The sequence below is a fragment of the Zootoca vivipara genome, chromosome 16 (assembly GCF_965207765.1).
Source record: "Zootoca vivipara chromosome 16, rZooViv2.hap1.1, whole genome shotgun sequence".
NCBI lineage: Eukaryota > Metazoa > Chordata > Lepidosauria > Squamata > Lacertidae > Zootoca > Zootoca vivipara.
Window position 1 is genome coordinate 34,684,623 of NC_142599.1, and position 16,681 is coordinate 34,701,303.

Genomic DNA, 16,681 nt, shown 5'->3' on the forward strand with positions numbered 1-16,681 from the left:
GTGCCGGTTGCCATGATCTCAGATGGCTTTATTTAAGAGAGAGAGAGAGAGCTTAGCAAATGAATGGGGGAAGAGGAGCTCGTTGGACGGATAACAGCCAGGCCAGCTAAATGGAGCCTCCATGTTGAGAGACTGCATATCTCAGCTGGTGACAAAGGGCAGGGAAAGTCTTCGGGTCTGCCTGGCGTAGAATGTAGCAACTGGAGGAGTTTCATTGGGAATTCAATGGCCTCAATGAGCACCGGAAGCTTGCTTGAGAAAGGTTACCCCCAAAAGGGAGAGGCAATCACACGACTGATACTCTGATCCGAATCAAGGCTTTATTGCAACACTCTTCACAGTCTGACACAGCTGGCTGGATCCCCATGGAACATGGCCACCCCCTCCGCACAACCACCCGTCACCCTCCCAGACACGATACCCCAATTGCAGGTGTCGAAAAGAATTCAATAAGTGGACGGATAATTTCAAAACGAGTTGTAGAGTTCAGCTTTCAGGCCCAAATGCTGATGGGCCGTGTGATGTGCAGCCCAGCCAACAGGGGGATCTGGAATGACGGCAAGGTTAAGGCCGGGAGTCGGAATGTGGGGGGAGAGATAGAAGGGGCTCGGGGTGGTGCGAGCAGCTGGCGTTCTCTCTCGCTCTCCTGTGGGCTCTCTCTACTTGGTGAACTTCACGCTCTCCTCCTGCTGTCGGATCAGGCAGGAGATTGGGCTGGCGATGCCACCAATCAGGTTCCAGTACTCGTGGAAGCTGATGAGTCCGTCCTGATTCTCATCCAGGTCACAGATCAGTTTGTTGGCCGCTTGCTTGTTTTTGGTGTCCTGGATGGGGGAAGAGGAGGAATGAACCGAGTGAGAAAAGCAGGACAGGAAGACAAGGAGCCTAAGGGCTTAGACACTTCCACCACATGGGGAGGTCGGGTTCCACCTCACTAGGTGACGTCTCATGACACATTTGGGACACTTTTCTGCGAAAGAGGATATGGAAAGTTGAATTGCTCCCTTTAATAGGTGGGTCACAGATGAGTTTGGACTCCTAGCCAAGGGGTGCAATAGACCCTCTTCTCACCACCTAACTATTTCATTTAGAAGCACCATGCAATAGCTTATCATTGCCCACATCTCCATTTATCTCCTAGTCCGTGTCGGGAAAACTGGGCTAGATGCAGGGGCGGATTTAGGTTTGATGAGGCCCTAAGCTACTGAAGGTAATGGGGCCCTTTATATGCCCAGCTGTCCTTTGTCAACAACAAATTGTCGCTGTTTTTTCTGTTGAATATATGCTATATGGTAATTTACGGACCTAATAGGTATCTAAAGCCATTTGCACATAACAAAATATGTATTTTATCAAAGTAATGGTTGGACTGAAATACAATTAAGAAAAAGTATATTAATAGTGAATTTGGGGGGGGGGCAAGAGAGTGGGGCCTTAAGCTGTAGCTTGTTTAGCTTATACGTAAATCCGGCACTGGCTTGATGCACTGACAGTTTGACTTAGCAATGGGTAGCACTGCAGCACCCTCTGAATCCTCCTCCATCCTTCATCTCACCGTCAACATGTGGTTGAGCTCATGGGTGAGCATCTTCCGGAAGCCAGCCTGGCTGATCCCGCGCTTCTTGCTGCAACAGCACCCTTTGCCGGCGTACTTGTCGTAGTTCTTCGACAGCGTCTGGATGGCCCATTCCAGCTCAGAGGGGTCGCCGGCCATGACGTCTCCTCCTTTGGCTCCTCCTCCCTTGCATCCTAGAGGGAAAACGGAAGTACGTCATCAATCAGCATCCTTTCCCAATTCATGGATGGGACATATGCCCCAGGTGTGGGGAAGCTTGGGCCCCCCCAGGTGTAGCTCAGAATGCCAGGGGCAATAGGAGATTTGTTTCAGCAACATCTGGGAACCCAAAGATACCCCATACCTTATACCAGGCATCCCCAAACTGCAGCCCTCCAGATGTTTTGGCCTACAACTCCCATGATCCCTAGCTAACAGGACCAGTGGTTGGGGAAGATGGGAATTGTAGCCCAAAACACCTGGAGGGACGAAGTTTGGGGATGCCTGCATATATACAATACACAACATTTAGTGGATAAGCCATTCTTTAAAGCATTTCACACAGGGCCGCCAGGGTGCAAAGATCCGCCCAGCCCAGGGCCCCCAAATTTAGTTACTTTTGTGTGCACAGTGCCGTTGAGAATGACAACCGCCGTCGTTGTGAATGATAAGCGCCAGCGGTGGTGCGGCATGTCTTTGGTAAATGAGTGCACAAAGTTGAAAGTCCTTTAGTGAAACAGTAGGTATACATTGCGATAATACCTAGGTATATATGTATTTTGTTTTTCTAACTTGATCAAAATTATTATTTCATAACAGGTAGATAGTTAAGAGCCTAGGAGGCTTCAGCTGTTTTGGGACTACAGTTCCCAGCATCCCTGACCACTGTTCCTATTAGCTAGGGATGATGGGAGTTGTAGTCCCAAAACAGCTGGAGGGCCAAGTTTGGCCATGTCTGGTATAGGATGTTGATTGGTTAAGCAAAGGCCTGGTTAAAAGGGAACATTTTTGCCTGGTGCCTAAAGGTGTATAATGAAGACGCCAGGCAAACTTCCCTGGGGAGAGCACTCCACAGGCGGGGAGCCACTGCAGAGAAGGCCCTGTTCTTGTGTTGCCACCCTCCGGACCTCTGAAGGAGGTGGCACATGAAGAAGGGCCTCAGAGGATGATCTCAGGGTCCGGGTAGGTTCATATGGAAAGAGGCGGTCCTTGAGGTATTGCGGTCCTGAGCTGTTTAAGGCTTTATAGGTCAAAACCAGCACTTTGAATTGGGCCCAGAAACTAATCGGTAGCCAATGCAGTCGGACCAGGATCGGAATATGCAGTTGTCTCTTACAGGGATTGAAACTGCCACCTTGGCCTTGTCAGCACGGCTGACATTTGTGCTAACATTCCAGGGGATGGTTATTTATTTTATTCATTTCAAACTACATGATCGTAAAGTAAACCAGCCCGCAGTGCAGTTCACAAAGAGAATAAAAGGATAACATTATGAGGAAAACCAGTTAAAACAACTAAGGGGAACATTAAGCAACCAAAAATAAATTAAAAACATGTTGACATGCATCATCATCCAACATGTCTGGGTAGGCCTGTTGAAACAAAAATGTTTTTAGCGGGAGCTGGAAAGAGCAAGGTGAAGGAATGATGACTCATTGCAACCAGGGTTATCTCAGAATTCCCTGAAGTTGCATCATTCTGCAGGGAGATGGATGGTGGAAGCCACTTCCTGGCTGGAAGATCATTGAGCAACCAACATACTGTTATGAGTTTGTGAGTGCCAGACAACTATAATCCCTGGCTCTAGCTAGTGTTAGAACCTAATTAAGGTTACAGGTAGGTAGCCGTGTTGGTCTGGATCGAAGTAAAATAAAAAAAATTCCTTCAGTAGCACCTTAAAGACCAACTAAGTTTTTATTTTGGTATGAGCTTTCGTGTGCATGCAGAAGTGTGCATGCACACGAAAGCTCATACCAAAATAAAAACTTAGTTGGTCTTTAAGGTGCTACTGAAGGAATTTTTTTTATTAACCTAATTAAGGTTTAGGGTGCTAAACTGTGTGCTAGACCATAGCTGCCAAGTTTTCCCTTTTCTCGCGAGGAAGCCTATTCAGCATAAGGGAAAATCCCTTTAAAAAAGGGATAACTTGGCAGCTATGGTGCTAGACACGTCTAATCCCTGGAATCAGCAAGTGTTAGCATTTTATTAAATCAGGCTACCTTCCTCATTTGTTAATCCCCTGGGTGATGGGTCATTAAGAGAACAAAGGGATAAAGAGGAGTTGGTATGAGACGGCAAATGGGTGGGGTCCCTCTCCCACAACAGAGCTTAGAGTAGAGAATTAGGAGTTAGGCGACAGAGAAGCAAAGCATGCTTGATATCTGTTTGAATCTAAGACTGCAGCTGTGGGAGAAACAAGACCCTTTTGGGGTATTAATGCTGTAAACCCCTCCATCATAGGTTCAGGTTGTACATATGTGTGAATAACCCATATATCATAAAGACACCACAGTCTTTGCTGTGCCCGATTTCCAAAAGGAAACACGGAATCTGAGTGAGAGCCTGGAACCCGTGAAATCTCACACCAATCAGAGACTGGGGTGGCATGCAACACTTGGATGTGAAACAATAGTCCCTGTATCGGTTTCATACCCTCCTTTGTCTCTTTATGGCCATTGTAAGTTCCCGAAATGATGGCCCGAATCTGATATTGTCTCCTCAAATAGGTATCTAGATCAGGGTCAGGGAATTTCAGGCCAGGTTGTCGAATGTGGACCTCTAAGTCTCTTAACCTGGCCCCCATAAGTCCCCCCCAGGTCACCCCCCTCACTGGCCTGGCATGCAAAGGAAATGTTCTACCACTGAGTTTGCATGGAGTCTTGCCTTCCCAACGGTCTCCCATCTTTCCTGCACAGCGACCTCTGGTGGCTGCTCCTAGGAATGTACCCCAGCCGGTTTGCAGGATCCTTCCTTCTACCCTGCAATCTGCCCTTCCTTCCTTCCTTCCTTCCTTCCTTCCTTCCTTCCTTCCTTCCTTCCTTCCTTCCTTCCTTCCTTCCTTCCTTCCCCTCCAGCTCGCAACACCCACACTCCAGTACAGGCGATTAACAATAATTATATTTTGGCAGGCGCTCTGCCTAGCCCCAGTGAGGCGGGTGCCGGGATCGAAATCCGCCAAACCAGTCGCCAGGCCTTCGTTGGAATGGAATGCCGCTCCCTCCCAGCCAATCAGAGCGGGCGTAGGAGGGCGAGAAGGCGTAGGAGGTGCCAGGCAAAAGCCACAATTATGGGCTATCCTTGCTGTTGCAAGGCACCTCAGCAGCACAGGGTTGATAAAAAGGCGCCCGCTGTGTTGGAATCCACCGTGTCCTGAAATCTCACCTTCCTATCGCTCATTCCATCCCATCCATGGGTGTGGAAGCTGCCTGGGTGCCTGGGAAAACCGAAGCGACTGAACAAGGGCGTGGGAGAGACCAAGTTCACCACACATCAAAAGCACATTTGATGCAAATGGCTCTCCGCCGCCCTATCACCCAAGGAATACTGGGAGCTGGAGATTCCATGCAGATTCCCCCAGGACGCGCAGGGATTTGTAGCTCTGCGACAGGTGAAGCTCCAGGATTCGTTGGGGGAAGACATGTGCTTTAAGCCCAGGGCTCCCACCGAGGGAGCCTGTTTATTTATTTTAATTTTATTTGATAAAAATTATACACCGCTTGATTGTTAAAATGGAAACGGAAACCCTCAGTGGTTTGCAAAAAATAAAAATAAAACAATGCAATTATCGATAAGAAGAATTGGCAGCCAGCTTGGTTTATAAAATATAGAATGTTTGGATGCTAATGACAGAATACTGTACTTTATTTAGCTGCAGGACAGAGAACTGAAAATCTTTCATCTGTCTTTAACCTTCTCTCTCTCTCTCTCTCTCTCTCTCTCTCTCTCTCTCTCTCTCTCCTCTCTTTTTCCCTTTCTCTTTTTCATTCTTCCTGCCTCTGTTCTTTTTTTAGATTAAGTATCTGTTTTATTTCAGTATATTATAAAAAGATACTTTGTAATAGATACACGTGTGTGTGTGTGTGTGTGTGTGTGTGTGTGTGTGTTTGTGTGTGTGTGTGTGTATTTCATTCAGTGCTTTTTTTCTGGGGGCGGGCACAGGGGTACACATACCCCTAAACATTTTGTGAATCTTTGTACTTTTGTCCATTTACTGTATTTATTTTCCCCGATTTGAACTATAAAATGGTGATTTCCTTGAGTCAAAACGAGAGTACCCCTAACATTTTTTTTTAAAGAAAAAAAGCACTGTATATATTAAAAGATAGGGAGAATAGGCAGCAACAATTTAAGACTTTCAGAAAGTTAAAATGCCAACAGACTTTAGTTCATGTCAAATATGCAGGGATGTACGGTATGCAAAATGAACCACAGAAAGAGAAGAAAGGAAGTCGTTGATTTAAGGTTGCCTAAATGAATATTTTGAAATGTAAATTAGAAAAATTTAATAAAAACTATATTTTAAAAAATGGCAACAGATTAAATCAGGCATCCCCAAACTCGGCCCTCCAGATGTTTTGAGGCTACAACTACCATCATCCCTAGCTAACAGGACCAGTGGTCGGGGATGATGGGAATTGTAGTCCCAAAACATCTGGAGGGCTGAGTTTGGGGATGCCTGGACTAAATATATATATTAAAACTCTCATCAACTTTCCAAACATTCGAGTAGACCTATTTTTATCTGTAATCTGCCCTGAGTCCCTGTCAGGTTGACAGTGTGTAGATAAATATATTCCTAATAGTAATAGGCTTGCTGAACAAGAATACCTTTAGCAGGCACTGAAAATCATGCAGTGAAGGAACCTGCCTGGGTGTCAATAGGCAGGGAGTTCCAAGGTGAACTCAGCCCCATAGCAAAGGGGCCCAGCACCGATCGCTGAGCAGGAGTGTGATCCGATAACAAGGACTCGCTTTTGCCAGCGGTTGTGCTGCAGCTTCCTGCACTCAGTGCAGCTTCCCTGGACGTGGGAACCCCATTTCAACATGAGGGCCACGTTGCCTCCAAAGTAACCTTTCAGGGGCCGCACATGATGCCAACAGTGGGCGGGGCAAGAGAAGTGTCAGATTCCCCTAGAAACTGTGGGGAGTTTCTGAATGCACATCTCTCCTTTTTTGCAAAGTTGTTGAACTTTTTTATTCAAAATCTCCCCCAAAAAAGGAGAAAGAGGATTTTGAGCTATTTTCCAGTAAATTTGCCAAAAAATAAACACTTCCGACATGAGCTGCTATACACCTGGGTTTTACCGGACATTTCCCCCCGATTTTCTGAAATTCCGCGCTATTTCCGACGGACTAATCCTGGATATGTCCGGGAAATTCCAGATGTATGGTAGCCCTACATTACCCCCTTCAAAAACTGAAGCGTGGACATAGACCAGTGCTGGAGAGAGAGTTCTGAGGGCCAGTAAGAGTGACACGGAGGGCCACATTTGTGGAGTTGCTTTCTCCTAGGCTCAATAATCCATACAGCATTGCTATTAACAGTTATCAAATTTACTAGATTTATTGCATGCCCTTTGAAAAAGATTCAAAGTCCAGAGCTGCTTTTAAAAGGGAGGAACCTGAAGTGCTTAAAGTGGTTAAGCAATAAAAGCCTCATTAAGTGTTTTCCTACTTTTCAGGATGGGCTGATGTCACAGGATGTCACAACATCCAATAAGAAGAAAAACCTCCCACAAAATACAGAATAAGAAGGTGGGAGTTGGCCTCCTTAACTTTCCTGATCTGGATGTCACCTTCTTGATTGATTTATGTTTAATCATAATGATGCAGTTGTTTACGCAGATCTCCTCCGTAAGTGACATCCTGTTCATTGTGGAAATCAGGGCGAATTCTGCCGGAAGGGACAGGCATCTTGAATTCTCCTTCAAGCACCAGGAATGGGAAACAAATTCTCTGTTGCCCCCAAGTGGAGTTTGGAGGGGGCGGGAATCAGAGCAACTTAGGGGCTCTCATGACAGGCTGCAGGGATCTCAACCAGCTCTGATCTCCAGCAGAGGCAAAAGATCTAGAGGAATGAACCTCAGTCCCAGGAGCCTAATGTGGCCCTCCAGCTGTCTCTATGTGGTCCCCTTGGAATGCTCCCTAGGCCACATAGCTTCTCTCCAAGCCATGTCCCTCACTGCCTCACACCGAGTGTTTTTTCCTGGCTGGAATCTGTCCTTGAACTCTGATACTTATATTCCTATTAGCAGTAATACAGCAGCAGCAGCAGCAGCAGCAGCAGCAGCAGCAGCAGCAGCAGCGGTATCGTATTGTATCGTATTGTATCGTATCGTATCGGACAGTTGTACCTTGGCTCTCGAACAGAATGCATTCTGGGAGTCCGTTCGACTCCCGGAACTGTTCGAAAACCAAAGCCGCAGAAGCCACGCTGGACATTAGGCTTCTGAAAATCGTTCGAAAACCAGAACACTCACTTCCAGGTTTCAATCATTCGTGTTTGGGAGCCAAGGCGTACGGCTTCCAAGGTACCACAGTATAGTATAGTATAGTATAGTATAGTATAGTATAGTATAGTATAGTATAGTATAGTATAGTATAGTATAGTACAGTCGTACCTCGGGTTACGAACACCTCGGTTTGCGAACAGTTCGGGTTATGAACTGCACAACCCCGGAAGTGTTTTCGACGTGCACGCATGCGCAGAAGCGGCGCGCGCGGTCTGCGCATGCGCAAAGCGTGAAAATTGCAAAAATCGCGCTTTGCGCATGTGCAAAATGGCGCTTCGGGTTGCGTTCAGTTTACGAACTTTTCGGGTTACGAACTGCGATTCGGAACGGATCGCGTTCGTAACCCGAGGTATTACTGTATAGTATAGTATAGTATAGTATAGTATAGTATAGTATAGTATAGTATAGTACTAAAAGGATTAGTATTAATTCGACTTGTTGGTTATTGTTACCCAGAGGTCTTCAAGCGAATTACATTTTAAAAACATTAATATAAACATCATAAAAAACATAGCAATTGCTTCCTGCTTGCCCAGAGAGAAAATCAAGTAGATTCTAGCCTATTTTACAGAGGTAAAATTTGCGTCCATTGCTCCACCCACTTTGCCTGTGGCTCCACCCACCACTGACATGTGGCCCCTCAAAAGTTGCCCAGAAGTTGCCTCAGGCTTTGAAAAAGTTCTGGTGGTAGGAACATTCTTGGGATATGATTCTTATCTTATCACTGTTACTTTAAAAGTAACAAAATGCTGATTAAATGAAAGGCAGGGGGACATTTTTGGATGACCACCAGTTTAGCAATTTGGTCCCCCGCCCTCCCCAAATTAAACTCTTCCGGCCTGCAGCTCCAATCCAAAACAACATTTAGATATTTTGGGAAGGTTTCAATATCACTCCTTCCCAAATGTCCCATCAGCAGAATAACCTGATGGGAATGAAGAAGGGGTGAGGGAAGAACTCTTAGCAGGTCAGCGAGATGTCTCTCCAGCATTTTTGTTACCATTACAAAAAAAAAGTATCCCAGGACACTGCAGGGATTCGTTCATAAATGAGCCACAGGGATTCATTCACATAATGACCACAGCCATTCATTCATAAAATAACCTGGGATCCATTCATAAAATAACCATTGCAAAACATGGCAGATATTCTGAATGCGATCATTTCCCACTCGTCTCCATGGCAGGGATGTTCTGCTTCCACCCTATTGGCCAAGCTTCTTATGTCATCAAATGGACCCCATCCAGGTGCCCAGCAGTCCATTCTGCCCCACCCTTGGAATTCTTTCCAGGGAGCCTTCTGCCCTTAGATTGCCACTCCACTTGCCAGCTGCGTATATGTGACACGTCACTGTCAGCTGCATCGCTCCGGGGTGATAAGGCAGGAAAGCGTGGGAGGCCGTTGCCACCCACCACGATAGGGAACCAGGACAGGTGCCGCAAAAAACTCTTGCCCAACCACCCGGGAGCTGGTCTCTCTGGCCCGTCCTGACACTGCAGAGGAATGTTCCGAGGCCGATGACGGCATCCTGCAAATTAGCCACACATGAGCAAGAGGAAACAGAAATAACTTGTCTCCTTTAATTCTAGCAGCAAGGGGGGGGTTAGCCAACATGGTACCCCCCCGGGTGTCCCTGGGCCCCGGCTCCTGGTACAAAAGCACCCGCTTAGGGCAGAATTTGGTACACCGACATTTCAAATGGATCAGAGAGATGGAGCAAATGTTTTCTCCCACAGACAAGCCGGCTGAAGAGGAGCAGCCCTGGGGTGTGAGGTTTCAAAGGTGTTTTGTACCTAGCAGACCGAGCAAGAGAGGGCTTGCCCATGCCACACCCTCGGCGGGTTTCTCCGTTCCTTCCCACCTAGTCTGGCAAGCTCTCGCAAGGTTGATTCAATTTTTGACTGGCCCATCCAGTCCAGCGTCCTGTCCTCGCAGCAGCCAACCAGGTGGGAAGCCAGCATGCTGGGCGCACCACAGCAACTCTCCCCCACTTGCAATTCCAAAGAACACATGACTCAGAGCCTTGGCTGTTTCCAGCGTTTAGCATTCTGCGGTAGACTGCCTTAGAACGTGGAGGTTCTCTTCTGAACATAGCAAGAGTTCTTCCTTACCTGGAAGGTTCCTGCCATGCCATCGCTATCTACCTATGACGCTGGCTGTTGTGGGAGTCCTCTCTCCTCAAAGAAGAGGCTTCAGCACTCTGCACATGCTTAAAGGTGCCCTCCTATTTCCTACAAATATGTATTTCCTGGCCTGTTGCTACAAATACCTGAAGGAGCATCTCCACCCCCATTGTTCTGCCCGGACACTGAGGTCCAGCTCCGAGGGCCTTCTAGCAGTTCCCTCATTGCGAGAAGCAAGGTTACAGGGAACCAGGCAGAGGGCCTTCTCGGTGGTGGCGCCCGCCCTGTGGAACGCCCTCCCATTAGATGTCAAGGAAATAAACAACTACCTGACTTTTAGAAGACATCTGAAGGCAGCCCTGTTTAGGGAAGCTTTTAGTATTTGATGAATTATTGTATTTTAATATTTTGCTGGAAGCCGCCCAGAGTGGTTGGGAAAACCCAGCCAGATGGGTAGGGTATAATAATAATAATAATAATAATAATAATAATAATAATAATAGTCTGATCTAAGTCACAGCATGCTAGAGAAGCCCAGCTGTCAATCCTCTTCCAAATTCCAGTTTATTATTTAGAGCTCATCAGCAATTTTAAACAGGTTGCTGAGGCAGTATAACAGGCTGGAATCCTGTGGGCCTGGGAACATTTTAATTACTGCTTCCATTTCATCCCAGCTAGGAGCAAATGTGCTGTGTTCCAACTCTAACCCTTAACCTTACTTTTGGGGGTGTACTTGGTTGATGATAAAAACAATCATTCAAATAATAATAATAACAATAGACCCCCCGCCCCACCCAGAGTTGTGTCATTCTGGCTTTTTATTCTGTGGCTGAAGACCCCATTGCAAATTTGGTGGCTGCCTACACACTTATCTGTCCCTGGCATTCTTTTTTTAGAAATGAGAATTCATTTATTTAAAATATGTGTGCACCCCATCTCCATGATTGGGGCTCAAGGCAAATTTCTGGAGTAATGAATGATCGTGACAAAAATAAATGAATCAATGAGAGGAAGAGCAATAGGAAATAGGAGAAAGCAAGAGCAACTGAAATGGATAGTTGTGCCCCCACCCCCAGCTAGGAATAGAAGGATTTGTCAGTTTAGGTTACTCATTTTTGGATTCCTCATTTTTCCAATTTGAAATTTGAGTCTCCACATTTCTGCAGCAATTTTCAGGGTTTTTTTTTTTTAAAAAAAACCTCGTGAAAACCCACCAGCATTTTGGAGTGGATTTCACCTAATAATTACATTTTTTCCCCATACACAGTTTTGACAAAAGTACACATTTGTGTAATAAGCCCTTTCCCCTAATAAAATGCATTCTTCAAAGTTATTTTCACCAAGGCGTCAACTTTCATGCACAATTTCCCCTAATACATTATTTTTTTGTCAACCTTGGTTGGTTGGAGAACTGCGTTGCAAAATTCAGAGAAAGTTCAATTGTGAAAGACGGCTCCATTTCAATTCTCAAATCATTTCAGCAGCCGCAAACCTGATCGGCTTGCCTTCAAACTTGTACTGAATTTGAAAACCCGCCCCCATGCCTACTCCTCATCCTTCCAGTTCAAAAGAACATCCTCTTCCACTGAGTTATGGACGCTGCTTGTATTCCAAGCGCCTTTGCCCTGCCTTTTTGAAAATCCCTATTTGGAGATGGTCAGGAGCTGAGAAATAAACTCGCTTATGGAAGCTCTACTTCTGATGCTTCTTCTCGAAACATGGGGATCTCTAGATGGTGTTGGCTATTTATTTTAGGGTGGTTAGATGCATAGCCGGTTGTGGATCGGAAGTCTGCGTAGAAGCTTCCTTCCTGGCCGTAAAGACGTCAACTTTCAGAACTTACATGGAATGTCCCACAGAGCTATTGGCAGACCCACATCGAAACAGATTCATTTCAGTACAGAGGGGTGGGCAAACTTTCTTAGAGGACAGGCTGGGTACTTCAGACACACCCTCCGCGGAGAAGTCTCTAAGTCTGGGCAGACAGAGAAGACTATTCTTCATCGCCGCAGAGCTTTCTGTCCAAATGCTGCTCGTATTTGGTCAATCAAGCTGAAACTTGTTGCAGTTTTCTACCCCTCCCGTCGGCTGTTTTGACAGTTTGGCATGATCTGAGGCTCTTTCTGGAAAGTGTGCACTCCTTTGAACATACAGAGTCAGACCATTGATCTATCTTGCTCAGTGTTGTCTGGCAGCTGCTCTCCAAGTCTTCAGGGAGGAGACATTCCCAGCCCCACCTGGAAAAGCCATGGGGGGGGTGTTGATCCTGGCACCTTCTGCATGCAAGAGAGCTGCTCTGCCGCTGAGCCGCAGTCCTTATGCAAGTTGCCAATGTACCCGGTAGTCGGACATCTGCCTTGCATGTCGAAGGTCCCAAGTTCAAAATCTGGCATCTTAAGGTAGGTCTGCATCCTCCAGGTGGTGTTGAACTTCTGCTATCATCCGTCCTGACCGTTGTCTGAGGCTAATGGGAGTTGTAGTCCAAAATGTCTGAAGGCCACCAGGTTGGGGAAAGCCCTCAGTTAGATGGACCAAGGATCTGATTTGTTTATTCTGCAATGAAAGCCTGTGCATGCTTCCTTGGGAATAAAGTCCAGCTCTGTTCTGTGGGACTTCAGTCAGTGTGTAATAATAATAATAATAATAATAATAATAATAATAATAATAATATAATACCCTGCCCATCTGAGGATGTCATATAGAGGAGGGAGAAAGGTTGTTTTCTGCTGCTCCAGAGAAGCGGACACAGAGCAATGGTTCAAACTACAAGAAAGAAGATTCCACCTAAACATTAGGAAGAACTTCCTGACAGTAAGAGCTGTTCGACAGTGGAATTTGCTACCAAGGAGTGTGGTGGAGTCTCTTTCTTTGGAGGTCTTTAAGCAGAGGCTTGACAGCCATATATCAGGAATGCTTTGATGGTGTTTCCTGCTTGGCAGGGAGTTGGACTGGATGGCCCTTGTGGTCTCTTCCAGCTCTATGATTCTATGATTCTATGACTGGGTTGTCCCAGCCACTCTGGGTGGCTTCCAACATATATAAAAACATAATAAAACAGTACACATTAAAAGGCTTCTCCACACAGGGCTGCCTTCAGATGTCTTAAAAGTCATCCAAGTGGCTTAAAAGTCATTCCTTTTTTAGGCTGTCCTAGGACCATTAAACCTAATCTGATATAGACAGACAGCTGCCTTTCATCCTTGGAAAGGGAGCACCTAAACTAATGTGCCATTTCAATCATCATCATCATCATCATCTCAGAGAGGTGGACAAGAGCAGTGGGTTGGGTTCAGACCAAATGCGTTGTACTTAGGCCCTATGGAAATCCCTGTTTTCAAAAAGCGGTTAGCAATGCCTGGGGATGAGCAAACATGCCGGCTTCACTGTTTCTCCATTTCTCATTTCCCCAGTATTAAAGTTATCCATATTTCCACATCTGGTTGCAGCTTCCTTTTAAAATCCCCTTGAAAACACACCAGCACTTTCCTAAAGATTTCTCCTGATACACACATTTTTTCGTCAAGCAATCTTTGTCGAGCCGTCTTCACATACGTGCTATGCGCATTTATACACATGCTTCACCCTGGCGGGTGCATTTTTCAAACACATCACTGCATCGCAAAATGTGGAGAAGTGCAAGTTCTCCACGCAGAACCCCTGTCCTTAAAAGCCTGTTGCCGGATCAGGCCAATGGCCCATCTAGTCCAGCATCCTGTTCAAACAGTGGCTGGCAGTTCAAACAGTGCCTGTGGGAAACCGGCAACCAGGATTCGAACACAAGCCCCACCTGTGGATCCCAGTAACCGGTATCCAGAAGCAGCTCGGTCTCTCTTATACTGAAGCTTAAAAACTTAGAAAGCTGCCTTGTACCAGAGCAGATCACTCATGGGCCATCGGCTGACCACATAGTGGATGGATTCTTGCTAAGAATGCTGGACTTGACGTGATCCGGCCGAGAGATTCTCCCAAGCATGATTCACACACTTTTTCAGGGGAAAGGCTGTATCTCAGGGCCAGATGGAGAGGTTTTCATGGAGAGTTCCCAGGTTAAATCACAGGCATCTCCTGGAAGGGGTGGGAAGAACAGATTCCTGTCCTAAAACTGGACAGTTTTGGGGCTAGATGGACCTCTGGTCTGACTCAGTAGAATAGTTCCCTATAGTCCGATGGTTTCATCAGTCACAGATTGGTTAGGATTTAGATCAGGGGTCAGCAACCTTTCTCAGCCATGGGCCGGTCCACCGTCCCTCAGACCATGTGGTGGGCTGGACTATATTTTGAAGGGGGGGGGGAATGAACGAATTCCTATGCCCCACAAATAACCCAGAGATGCATTTTAAATAAAAGCACACATTCTACTCATGTAAAAACACCAGGCGGGCCCCACAAATAACCCAGAGATGCATTTTAGATAAAAGGACACATTCTACTCATGTAAAAACATGCTGATTCCCAGACCGTCCGTGGGCCGGATTGAGAAAGTGATTGGGCCACATCCGGGCCTAAGGTTGCCTACCCCTAATTTAGATCCTTTGTCTGCATAACTTTCACGCACATTGGTGAGCTTCTGGAATCCAGTAAACGAAGGAGATCGTGCAAGATTTTGAGCATAGCCCAACCCGAGTCCAGACCCAGTGGTTTAGCGAGACCCTAAGACCAGCGGGTGGCGCTGTGGGTTAAACCACAGAGCCTAGGGCTTGCCAATCAGAAGGTTGGCGGTTCAAATCCCCGCGACGGGGTGAGCTCCCGTTGCTCAGTCCCTGCTCCTGCCAACCTAGCAGTTCGAAAGCACGTCAAAGTGCAAGTAGATAAATAGGTACCGCTACCGCAGGAAGGTAAACGGTGTTTCTGTGTGCTGCTCTGGTTCGCCAGAAGCGGCTTTGTCATGCTGGCCACATGACCTGGAAGCTGTACACCGGCTCCCTCGGCCAATAACGCGAGATGAGCGCCGCAACCCCAGAGTCGGTCACAACTGGACCTAATGGTCAGGGGTCCCTTTACCCTTTACCTTTAAGACCAGCTCTGGGTTCTTAATTCCTTTCCCCAATTCTGATCCCAGCCCCCACATCTCTTTCATCCCAGATCTTTTTGCTTCCCAGGGACATTTCCCTGACACACCCATCAAACGACGGCACTTGCTCCACCAAGACCTGTAGAGACATGTCCTCAGAAACTTCCTAGCTACATTCCAGGTTGAAAGAAGACCAACGTCTCACCGTAGGGTCCTGAGAAGGAAGCCCTTTCCCCCGTGCGGTAAACAAACAGACCGCGATGTGTTGGATGTTCCTTACCTGGCATGGTTGTGTAGTGTGCTGTGTGTCTCTCGTCGACCAAAGACTTCTGAGTCCGTCTGCCTGTTTCGTCCAAATGTTGGCTGGGCTATATGAGATTAGACACCTCCCACCTCTTGCATCCACCCAATGCCTGTGTCACGAGGCCAGCCCCACCTCCTTTTAAAGAGAAATATGTCTTCCCCTCCTGTGCCTCAGACACCCTTTTTGGGGCGTTCCTCCTGGCGCGGCTCTGCAACTCACCTGGCATCATCAGGCAAGCCATTGCAAAACCGGAGGATGCGCTTCACGGTCCTTCTTGTTCTTCTTGCTGGTGATACAGAGCATCGCCCACGCTCTGCGCCGGTGTGTAAGGCCCAAGGTATGGGCAGCCAGAGCGGCCAGGGTGTTTAAACAAAAAATCATTTAAACAAAAAAACATTTACCCAGTATCCTGCCTCCAAGAGGGGGCAGCAGTACCAGATATTACAGACAAAGTGCACAGCAGTGCCAAAGCCTCCATGGTTAACTCCATTGTCGATGGAGACATTTGGCTAGCTTTCAAGGTATGAGCTTTCGTGAGTGAGTATGTGACGAAGTGTGTATTACACACGAAAGCTGATACCTTGAAAGCTTATATTTAGTTGATCTTAAAGGTGCCACTGGAATTATTTAAAAATAAATAAATTCATACTTCATCTTGTTATTTATTATGACTATGACAGATCAACATGGCTGTTGTTTAGTCGTTTAGTCGTGTCCGACTCTTCGTGACCCCATGGACCAGAGCACGCCAGGCACTCCTGTCTTCCACTGCCTCCCGCAGTTTGGTCAAACTCATGTTCGTAGCCTCAAGAACACTGTCCAACCATCTCGTCCTCTGTCGTCCCCTTCTCCTTGTGCCCTCCATCTTTCCCAACATCAGGGTCTCTTCCAGGGAGTCTTCTCTTCTCATGAGGTGGCCAAAGTATTGGAGCCTCAGCTTCAGGATCTGTCCTTCCAGTGAGCACTCAGGGCTGATTTCCTTCAGAATGGATAGGTTTGATCTTCTTGCAGTCCATGGGACTCTCAAGAGTCTCCTCCAGCACCACCCACCTGTATATCTAATATACCCAATTTTGCCTAAAAGGCCATTTCCCCCCAAACCACACTCCCATGTCAATCATTTGGCATCACTGGCATCGATATCAACTTGATGCACAGGGAGAAGGATTGGATTTG

At 46.7% G+C, this 16,681-nt stretch overlaps 1 protein-coding gene across 1 annotated transcript; it reads right to left on the minus strand.

The window, feature by feature from the left end:
* Positions 1-306: 306 nt before the first annotated feature.
* S100A16 (S100 calcium binding protein A16) lies at positions 307-15,621 on the minus strand. Its single transcript, XM_035098756.3, has 3 exons — positions 15,482-15,621; positions 1,556-1,749; positions 307-824 (listed from the first exon to the last, which is right to left on the minus strand). Exons 1-3 carry the CDS (start codon positions 15,486-15,488, stop codon positions 660-662), a joined length of 366 nt encoding a protein of 121 aa, XP_034954647.1. The 5' UTR covers positions 15,489-15,621; the 3' UTR covers positions 307-659.
* Positions 15,622-16,681: the final 1,060 nt, after the last annotated feature.